The 11,609-nt window shown below is 30.2% G+C and overlaps 2 protein-coding genes and 1 long non-coding RNA gene across 3 annotated transcripts in view; 2 read left to right on the top strand and 1 right to left on the bottom strand.

Moving 5' to 3' along the window:
• LOC122272569 (uncharacterized) overlaps positions 1-11,609 on the top strand; it is a 568,266-nt gene that overhangs the window by 393,512 nt on the left and 163,145 nt on the right. The window lies entirely within an intron of this gene.
• Positions 1-11,609, top strand: part of LOC122271535 (uncharacterized) — a 162,185-nt gene that overhangs the window by 8,045 nt on the left and 142,531 nt on the right. The window lies entirely within an intron of this gene.
• The window catches only part of LOC107447300 (disintegrin and metalloproteinase domain-containing protein 11), a 195,358-nt gene that overhangs the window by 64,642 nt on the left and 119,107 nt on the right, over positions 1-11,609 (bottom strand). The window contains exons 8-14 of the mRNA XM_071185601.1: positions 11,377-11,437; positions 10,017-10,081; positions 9,060-9,119; positions 7,549-7,620; positions 4,688-4,854; positions 3,841-3,922; positions 3,549-3,657 (exon numbers count right to left, since the gene is read on the bottom strand). Coding sequence (XP_071041702.1) covers positions 3,549-3,657; positions 3,841-3,922; positions 4,688-4,854; positions 7,549-7,620; positions 9,060-9,119; positions 10,017-10,081; positions 11,377-11,437 — 616 coding nt within the window. The remainder of the gene's footprint in view (positions 1-3,548; positions 3,658-3,840; positions 3,923-4,687; positions 4,855-7,548; positions 7,621-9,059; positions 9,120-10,016; positions 10,082-11,376; positions 11,438-11,609) is intronic.

Below are 11,609 nucleotides of genomic sequence, written 5' to 3'. Positions count from 1 at the left end.
ACGAAAGAGATCAAAAGTAAGAGGAATTAAGATTTTTTCCTCTACCAAAATGTCATTCACTACAATAGTAGATTTAAAATATTGGCTTCACGTTAAGTTTTCTTTTAAAGAAAAAACGTTTGTTAGATTTTTTGGAAATTTAAGCACTAGTATAACTTTTAGAATACAATCTTTAAAATATAACTCTATAAATTTCAAAAATAATATTTATTCCTTTTAAATTGAACTTATAAAAAATATTTTAAAAGTGTATGTACTTCAAGATCAGCAATCCTAAATAAATATTTAAGATGCGCATCGGAATATATTACAGTCGTTCATTTCGAATTTAGCTAATAAATAAAATATTTTATTCTAAAAGAGTCTGAAGTGTTCAAGTTCAGCAGACGCTATTCTAAATAAATCTGGCATGCACAGCGAAAGAGATGATAGGGTATTATTTATTATTATAAAACTCGTCAATCCATGAAATCTCCCTCCATATAAGCCTTAATCCATAAAACCTTTATATATTAATAATATCCCTCCTTTTATGTAAATGGCGGTTTTTGATAAGTATTTCAAAATTCTGTGCATAGACAGGGGTCTGTTTAGAAGAAATTTGAGTTCGTTAACGGACCCTTCACAAAATATCTTTTCATAAAAACGAACCCTTCACAAAATGATTTTTCTTTTAATCGGACCCTTCACAAAGTTGTTTATCTTCATTATTAATTTGTTAATCGAATAAACCCTTCCCAGTGGGGAAAACAAGAAAGATGGATGTAAACGAATTAAGTTTTGTCTTCGGCAGACGATTCTTCCATTATTCGTCCGAAATGAATATTCTGTGTTCAGCAGTATAGGCTAAATATAAAATATTTGTATGTTGCATCTCTAATTTAGAAGCACCAATTGCCGTTTATTTTTGAAAATAAACAGCAATTAACTAAACAGAAACAGCATAATCTTGTATCTATTTACAATTTAAAAACTCCTTGAGAAAGGTTTTTGCAATAACCGGACCCTATTTGCACAAATTCATAAAAGCAGGACTCAGGTTAAAATAATGTGACTTATCGTTTATTTTATATTCACAAATTACGAGTAATTTTTTCACAATTTTGCAAAAACAGGACCTTTCACAAAATGTCTGAACAGACCCCTGATACAACCTGAACTTATTATAGTATAGTAATATTTTCACCGATATTTAAAAATTTTAAATTTTCAAAATATATTTTAAAAGTTTCAAAATTTCCATTTGAAGTTAAAAAGAACCAACAATCCTGAAGTCTTCAGTTCTCAAATGAATCAGCTTTTCATACTGATATAAATTATTGATTTTATCATTTCAATAAAACATTTCTTTTTTCTGTTTATAAATTTATAACGATAACGCAGATTTTATATGTGAATATACTTTTTTTTACCACGAACGTTTTTAAATATGCTTTGAATTTGTCAGCTTATAATATTAAATGCAAATTATACTTAAATATTTTCAAAATTTTTAACATTCATAATTTAGATAAATTTAAATTATACTTATACTGATCAAAATGTAGCCGGTTTGAGTACCGTTAAAAAATACTGGGTTCTAATATCGATAAAAAGTAAGTGGGTTCGAGAACTCACGAAATGATAGTTGGATCGAATATACCTCTAAAAACATCGGTGGTTCAAGTACTGATCAACAAATACATGGCTTCTAAAGATGATCAGTTCAGATGATAGTGAGTTCGAGTTTAGATTAAAAAAAAAAAGAGTCGGTTTAAGTACTGATAAAATAACTGGTTTGAGAACCGATAATAAGAGAATGGGTTTAAGTTTGAAACAAAAGGAAGGAAATTGGTCAAATGTAGTGGGTTCATGCACCGATTAAATGAGAGTGGGTTTGAGAACTGTCTAAAGAGTAGTTGGTTCAAGTATCTTGCAAAATATTGTGGATTCGATTACTGATCAAATGGTAGAGGGTTTGAGTAAAGATAAAAATTAAGTGGAATCGAGTACCGATAAAGTGATAGTGAGTTCGAGATTTGACTAAATGATAGTTGGTACGATGCCTACTAAATAATCGCAAGTTTCAGTATTTATCAAAAAGATTTATGGTTTCTAATTCTGATCAAATGATATTGGGTTCGAGTACCGTTAAAAAAGTAGTAAGTAAGTGTACTGATCAAATGATAACAGGTTCTTGAGTATAGATCATAATATAGTGAGTTAAAGTTCTGAAGAAAGGAGTGGGCTCTAAAATTAATAAAAATAATGACGGTTTCGAGTAACATTTAAAAAATAGTGGTTTCAGTAGACGAAAAAATAAGCGTGAGTTCAAATACTAATCAAATGATAGTCAGTTTGAGTACCTATAAAAACATCATAGGATCGAGTACTGATCAGATATACTTGTTCTTAAAGCAATGTTAATCTTAAACACGAAACTTGAAGCAAATCCCCTCTGACCCCTTTCTTGTTGATTAGTATAGAGAAGAGATGTGGATCTCGAAATGTCTGGCAAACGGGAAACTAAATTGTCAAAAAATGAATTTTGTGCAGCACATTTTTCTTTTCTTCTTTAGTAATACTTATATGTAACGAACTTTAACTACAGAGAAATTTAACCTAAGAAAATATGATTTAGAAAAAAACCTAGAAATATATTTTTCAAGCATAATAATTTTAAAAGAGTAAAAAAAATATATAAAACAAAAATCTGGGTCTGGTTCGATCGTCCTCTAACCTGGTGCTTCGGACGATCGCCCGCCTTGCCCGCCCCTTCATTTAACTAGACCTACTATATATATTTCAGACATTTACCAAAGCGACTGTGGGATTGTCAACATTCACCCGTGGAAATAAACAACCACATGGATAGGTCCTCCATGTTCCCATAACAAATTAATACCTTTGGGGATACTGATCCAGGAGTCTCCTTGTCTTCTGGATTGGCTCAAAATTACAAGACTACGGAGTTGAACATTAGTGGTCGTAAACCCAAAATTGGGTAGGCTGTTTGACGACGGTTAATATATAAAAAAAAGACACCAATTTTGGTCATTCACAGTAACAAATATTTTATGTAGAATTTAGCTCCAGCTTTGAATGCATAAAGAATAACAGTTATTGAACAGTATTATGAAAGTCTTAACTTTCGAACCATTTGTGAGATTCAGCCAAAACTTGGCGACATGTAGGGATTTTGTTTTGAGCATGCGCATTTTTATTCACATTCAGTAGTCACATAAAAAAATCGTAATAAATCAGCCACGTTTCGGAGAATAAACGGATCATTAAAGCCGCCCTATTTTCCTCATCTCAACTGTGGAAACTGACATTTTGGATGCGATTTTTTGGTCAAAATTTATACAAATAACTCTAAAATTAGGCTGAACAAAAATCTGTCATCCAAGTGTAATCGCCGACCTACAATTGATGAACACAATGTAACACCAAAAACTCATTTTTCTTTAAAAAAAATATTAGAGCTTCTAAAATTTCTTTGGCTCAATTATATGCTTTTAGAATCTGCAAATACGCTTGCTACAAAATACATACTGTACTGTACTTACCAGGACCCTGACCAGTACCGTCTGTATGGTCATGCCCCATTCCTAAATTATGACCTAGCATATGTGTGATGGTACTAGCGACAAGTTGAGGCTCATAGATGTTATTGTCCTGAAAAAATAGAAAAAAAAATCTTTCACATATACATAAATTGGAAATAATTATTGTTTATCTTTTTCCTTCACTGTTATTACATATATATTTTGTACTATAAATATTTATATTATATATATTAAATATATATTATACATACATATTATATATATTTTATTAAATGATATAATTAGTTCTTACCTCACTAATGCCCACAGCTTTAGCTGTACAAATACTATCTGGAACAGCCATTCCAACTTCACTTCCTCTGAATCGTTTCCCCCTAAGAAAATGGAATCATAGATTCAGAGTACTGAGATGGGTTGATAAAAAAATGTAAGAAAATCCCAAAATTACGATTAAAAATTCATGGTTGCAATGACTGATGGAATGAGTACTTTAAATGTGATATTAATCTACTTAACGAGATGGGTTGATAAAAGAAAGAACCAAATTCATGGTTGCAATGACTGATGGAATGAGTACTTTAAATGTGATATTATCTACTTAACGAGATGGGTTGATAAAAGAAAGAACCAAATTCATGGTTGAGCACTGATGGAATCAGTGCTTTATATGTGATATTAATCTACTTAACGAGATGGGTTGATAAAAAAAAGAACCAAATTCATGGTTGCAATAACTGATGGAATGGGTACTTTAAATGTGATATTAATCTACTTAACGAGATGGGTTGATAAAAGAAAGAACCAAATTCATGGTTGCAATGACTGATGGAATGAGTTCTTTAAGTGTAATATCAATCTACTCACGTAATGTGATGTGTTGATTGAAAAAAACTAAATTCATGATTGCAAAGACTGTTGGAATGGGTACTTTAAATGCGATATTAATCTACGTACATAATGAGATGTGTTGATAAAAAAGCCCCCAAAATAATGATAAAAAAAACCTAATTTCATGGTTGCAAAAGCTGATGAAGTGGGCAGATATTAATGTACTTACGTAATAAGATACGTTGATAAAAAAAACCAAAATGATGATAAAAAAAACCATGGTTTCAAAGGTTAATAGAATGGATACTTACGTAATAAGATGTGTTGCATCTTTGGCTACTTTGTATAATTTTCGCGATGTGTAGTCTAAGAGGTTGAGTAAAGTTTGTCGTACATCTGCTATGACGTCAATTTGATCACCATGGGCCCATGTTTCTACATATACCACTGATACTCTTGTATTCACATGCTTGAAATACTGTGAAAAGAGCAATTTATTTTTATTTGAATTCAGAGCTTTGACAAAGTTGATGAAGTCTAATAATAAGACAGTCGTTAAGTTAGAAAGTTAACATTTAAGAAAGGCTATATTATAGCTTTCATCGTGTTTTCTTCCAAATAATACCGGGGGAAGTGAATTGGGCTTTTCTAACGCAATCTCACACTTTTCTAACTTTTCTTTCAACGGCAGGTACTGAACTTTCATTTTTCACCTCGGAGGATGCCGGAAGTGTTATTCATTTAACATTACCCAGTAGGCACATGTGAAAAAAAGTCACGGAGGCGAGCAATACATACCCGTTAATAAGATGGGCCATATTCACACACACAACAAACAAAGCGAATGACCTGAAAGAGATTCGAACTCACAGCCATTGGCTTCGCAATCGGACATGCTAACCGCTCGGCCACTTGAAATTTGATACTGAATTTAAATATAAGGTTTTCAGCAAGAAAAAAAAATCTTCCACAAAAGTGTACACTACAAAAGTTTTCTTCTTTCCTAATTTTGTTTAAGTTCAATTGATTTAATAAAGTTTTTAAACTGTTGCTAGGCTACTGAGTTCAACGCTTACGTTTTTCATTTCGAAATTCGATTTTTCCACAGCAACTTGTTAGTCTAAAAAAATTCCCCTAGACATCAATGAGTCTTTTAGGTTAACTGGAGTGCAGTAGTTGGTTGGGCAAATTGCAGTTTCAAAACTAAGCGGATTTTTTAGGTATATTATGAAATGTTTACTTATTAAAATCGCACCAAATTTTTAATTTTAAAATGCTTCATCAAAGTTTATAGCTGAAACAAAGTACGTAAAAATTAATTGTAACTAAGTCAATCAGATACTAATGCGGTTATGTCTAGAATAGAAAAATGTAAACATCAAATTAATTCTATAAACAAAGTCTAATTTTCTCAGACAAGACGAATAAAGCAATATTTAATTTTTAGAAACTTCTTAGTATTATTTTACAAAGCAAGTAAAGCACATCCCTCAAAAAACACTGTGTCCAGTGAAAAAATATTGAGATGTCCTTCCTTATTGATGATCAAATTTCTCATTACCATCAGAAACTCTAGAAAATACTGAACAATAAGAATGTCTGAATTTTTTAACAGGCAGATTTCACACTTTTACGTTAGGTCCCGTTTGTTCTTGCAGATAAGATTTGAAGAAATTGCTCATGCTTGCTTTAATTTTGGATATCTTTATATCATGTTGGCTGTTACGGCTGCTATTAAATATTGCTTTCTGTTTAAGCCGACCTTCAAACTAAAAACCAGGGCTAAAGAGAATAGAAGGGCTAGTTCACTCCGCTCTTAGAGCTGAAGCTAAGATTTCCCTCCTCATGACGTCACTGTGTCCACAGATCTCGGAGATCGCAAGCAAAGATATGATAGCTTTGCATCTTTCTCTTTGTAAAAATAAGTTATACTTTTTCTGGTTATTAGCCTTCAAACTTTACGTAATTAACACATTATTTCCGTTCATAAACATAGTTAAAAAAAAATTTCTTGGTTATTATATTAAAAAAAATACCATTTTAAACTTATAAAAATGCTAGTTGGTGAAAATGACACGATAAATATTTTATTTTAAAAAGTTCAGTTTTAACTTTAACTATTAAGAAAAATGAAGGCATATATCGACACTTTTGTTTATCTACATATTCTTTTATAACGATAAGTTAAATTTAGAATCCCTGACTTTAAAATATGTCGTTAATAGCAATTTGTTCTTACTTAATCATTAGGGAACATCGACCTTAAATTCAGCTAATCAGTGACTTTTAGCAAACATCACTGATTTTAATTGTTTGTGTCACCAAACTATTTTTATTTAGACATAACATCATTTTGTTTTATATTTTGCCTTAATTTATCGATACGTAAACTTTATCTTAGAAAAATAATATTCAAATATCTGCTTTCAAAATTTCTCGGAATGTGTCTCTTGAATCATGCAGTTCAATAGGTTATTACTGGAACTATTCTTCAGTAATTTAATTTCAAAATATTTTGTAAGGAGCCCGAAAATTTCGGTGGGCCTCAATTTGTCTTGATTGGTCCCTGGCTAACATACCTGTGTAGTTTAAAGCAAACTACTGTTAGTTATGGTTATTTGTGCACCTCATGCATGAACTAAATTTCTTCATTCTTCGGACACAAATCTAAATAATTCATCTAATAAATCATCATTCCTTATTTCCGAATTCATCAAAATCTACCAAATTTTTCTGCTCTCAAAACCAGTTTTTCGTAGAGCAAAGCATCTAGAGTCGTATGTAACAGCCTTGCAGAGATAGTCCATTGTAAATGTACGTTTTGGTTTTGTGGTCATATTCCACTTTTAACATTCGAATTTTTGCAGAATCTCTTACTTTTTCTCATGTAAGTTATATATTTTTTCATGGGTGCATGCACATTTCACCAGAACCGACGAATGCGCACTAGAAGTGTGTATGCGCGATTAATTAAAACCTTAACTACGGAAGCTTACTTAAATTTGCGAAATCTTCCTATTATAGTAAGCCTATTATATTCTCCCTATTATAGTATCCCCCAACATAGTAACGTATATTTTATTTAACATAAAAAAAAATCTAAAAATAAACTTCGTAAGCGCATTAGTAACTTGGAGCAACTTTTACTTTTGATAGTACGAAATATACTTACTAAATCTACGATGTTAATTATTTGAATAGCATCGCTAACAACTTCAGCTCTTGAAGAGTTCCTGCTTTCGAACTAAAACAGTTTAATAAAACAAAAATATAGAAGGACTGAAAAAGTTATAAAAATTATATAAATTAAAAAGATTTTTTTTACACGAATATCTAAATTTTTAATAGTGGATAAAATAAACTATATCAAATGAAACTATTTCATTTCTTGATAATTTTATAAATGACACTTGTTACACTTCATTTTGAACTTCTTTTAACTGAATTTCTCCTAAAACACAAATATTGTCATAAGAAAAGAGTAGAAATGTAAATCTTTTAAATTAAAAAAGGAAAAAAAAATTAATTGAAGACTAAAATATGGTATTAATGGCTTTTCTACCTTTCTGCAATATGGGGGCCATTTGTAGCGAACAAAAAAGAATATTTAGTCTTTTGTTTCCTGTTATTCTGGTTCACTTGTCGTATCAGCAACGACAGTCCGTACTTATTAATTGACACATATTGGGTGTCCGTATTTATAAAATAACACATATTGGGTGTCCGTACTTATTAACAACACCCAAGATGTGTTAATTACATTTTTTTTTAAAACAAAAGTCTCACAGGGCGTCTTTTTTTCATCTGCTGATAAATATAAGAAGAAAAAAAACTTTTAAAAAAATCATAATTTAAAATATTTAGTTATTATATTTTGAACTATTTTAAAATGCACATCAGTTACTTTATTACGATTTAAAAATACTTATCAATTCTCAGTCTTCAATTACAAAATAATTCTTTTATTCGTATTTTTCTTTATTTTGTATTTTTCTTTTATTGACTTACAATACAGTTCAATTCATTTTTTAAATATCTCGAAATGCTCACCAATGGTTTTTAAAGACTTGAATTACTGACCAAAATATATTTAAATTAAAAATTTATTTGAATTATTAAACTAAATTGATTAAATAACTGTCGCACAACAAAAGCTTTGAAATCTATTTAAGCAAGTTTTTGTTTAAAAAAAGTTATACAATGTTTGCTTTTTAAAATCGTTTTATATTTTATAAACATATGCTTGTCAAAAGGGTACAAATAGTATGAAAAATTAAAAAAAAATAAGCCTATATAATAAAATAAATATTAATATTTTTTAAAAATAAATAAATTTAAAAAAAAATGGTGGTTTTTCTGCAGTAGCTTCTTTCTTTTTGAGAGTTTCATAGTAATTCTACCTGAACGCGGTACAAATTGTCCTTATTAATATTTGCTTTTTCTCCTTTCTCAGAAACGGTACTAGTACTTCAAATAACGACATATTTGATCAAAATTATTTGGTCTAAATTAATGAGAAAAGTGTCTTGAAATGGTACAGTTAAAAAATTTATTTAACATTACATTAAAATAACAAATTCTATGTAATTTAATCTTGCTAATACTATTTTAATACTAATTTAACTAATACTAAATACAATACTAATAATACTGGTATTAGCAGGTTGATTAGCAATTACTTACCATCTCCTTATCTATAACCAATGCCAATTCTATAAATTTATAGACTTGACGAACGTCCCTCTGAAAAAGCGAGTTTAATACTTTTATTATTTACGATAATACACAAATAAGCTATTAATAAAATTTTTCTATAGAATAAAAAACTATCAACTTTAATATTAATAAAGATATATAAAGTAAGCGAAATACAAATAAATATATGTAGAGTAAGTATCAATATTTTTTAATGTAACTTATAGTTCGAAACATAGAACAGCTCTTTTCAAAATAACTCCCCAAAATAAATATCCATGTCTTTTTTTCAGGGTGCGTAGCCAAATCTTTAAAAAAAAAACATTTTAAGTACTTTCTAAGCACTCAAAAATATTTTTAATCCCTACATACATTACAAAATGCAAAATAATTTTCAAAGAATTGACATGATCATGATAAAATAACCAATTTTTGACAAAGAACACTTTTTCTTGAATATATTAGCCATTATAAAAGGATTAAGAGGTTATTCGGTTCGATATCAGAGGGTGGAAAATGAAGCCTGAATTTGAGAATATCTAGCAAAATGCAGCAGAGTTGCATATAAGAGTGCAATAATCTCACCGAACACAGCTCAGTATATGCACATGTGAACCCGCAAGTATTGCATGAAACATGTAAAATGATGGGCGCTTTCATTCGCTATGGACCAACGGGACGCCGAAATGAATTGTGAAAGCGTTGGTAGTGAAGGAACAGTGTGAAAAGTACACTTTTGAATAATACGTGGCGAAAATCGACATAGTGAAGAAAAAAATCTCATTTTCGAAAAGGCACTTTTAAGCACTTAAGCACTTTTTAAAAACACCCAATGAAAAAAGCATCTTTAAGGGCTTTTAAAATCTAAAATCTAAAATAAGCACCCTTAAGAACTTTTTAAAAACTTTATAACTGTTAATTTGTCATAATGTTTAGTAAACTTACTTTAATTCTTGTGGGTGGTCTGATTCTGAACTGCTTGAATCCCCATTCGTGCATACCAGTGTTTCCTAAATACAAGAAAAACATTCTGTTAACATTCCCTAAATACAAGAAAGATATTCTCTTAACATTCTCTAAATACAAGAAACATTCTCTTAACATTCCCTAAATACAAGAAAGATATTCTCTTAACATTCCCTAAATACAAGAAATACAATCCGCAGTTAAAGTAAAGAATTATTATAATGTAAAGGCTGAAAAAAATAATGTTGTATAAACGTAATGAAAATAACGTAGTTTTAAAATTCGATACTTTATTTATTTACGTCTCACCTAGAGCTGCACTGTGACCCCCCCCCCCCCCNCCCCCCCCCCCCCCTGCTTTCGTAGCCCCACGACCTGCGAGCGAAGACGTGCACTTTACGGTAGAACAGTTTAACGAAGATTGATACCTCACACAAGGAAGATTCTCTGTTTCTTTTTTTGGTAGCTTTTGTGCTAACGGAGTTTGGAGAAGGAAAACTACATCTGAACTTGACGGGATATTCAGAGAACATCCTGAAGTATCATAAGTCCCAAAATATAAAACGAGCCAGAATGATGAGCGAATGACGAATAAAATTTTTTCTGGCGAAACCAATAGGAATTAGAAGAAGAGGGAGACCCAGATGGAGGTGGGAGGACTGCCTCTAAAGTGACTTTGTCTGAATTAACCCCGGAGATTGAATGGCTGTGGAGCGCAGAAAGAAGGACTAGTCTCGTCTTCTTGAGAAGGCCAGGGTTTATCTAGGACTGTTGAGTTATAGAAGATGATGATGAACTCGAAACAAACAAACATAAGGCTTTCTTTGGAAATTTTCATAATCAAATATTAAAATCAGAATAAAAAGATATGAGAATTTGCGGTTGTTTTTAAAATGCATTTTTTTTCAAAGAAAGGAAATTATCATCCTTAATATATTTGGGCATATTTCCGAAAATATATACGGCCATTGTGGACCACCCTGGATAAAAATACCTTAACATTTACAAAGAATCTATAAATACTGCAATAAATAAAATAAAATAATGTTAATAAGCATCGGTATTGAGGAATACTACCCGCAATATTTACTGCTATTAAAATTTAAAAAAAAGATATCAGGAAAAATAAATCTGTTTGTTACATTTGCATTAATGCATTTTTTTCAAAGAAAAAAAAATTATCTTTAATATATTTGGGAAAATATTCAAAAATATATGCAGCCATTTTAGGCCAAAATAAATAAAATATATCTTAATATTTACAAAGAAGTACTATAAATACTACAATAAATAAACGAAATTAAAAAAAAAATAGATATCGATATAGAGGAATACTAACCACAAGTATGCTTTCCCTTGTTTTCGGGAAAGAATCGAAAAAGCACGTGAGGATGCTTGCGCTGGAAAATAAAATATTGAAAAATTATTTTAACTGCTTAAAAAAAAAAAGAAAAAAGAAATAGTACTCACAAATCAGAAGCTTTGTTCCGAACTGTTATTTTTAAGTTCTTTTATCCAAAGAAAATAAAACTAAATCAATAATTTGCAAGCCAGTCACTTTTAAATCTTTCA

Source organism: Parasteatoda tepidariorum, chromosome 9 (genome assembly GCF_043381705.1).
Source record: "Parasteatoda tepidariorum isolate YZ-2023 chromosome 9, CAS_Ptep_4.0, whole genome shotgun sequence".
Classification (NCBI taxonomy): Eukaryota; Metazoa; Arthropoda; class Arachnida; order Araneae; family Theridiidae; genus Parasteatoda; species Parasteatoda tepidariorum.
The sequence above is the reverse complement of the archived record's forward strand: the minus strand, read 5'-3'. Positions and strand labels throughout refer to the sequence as shown.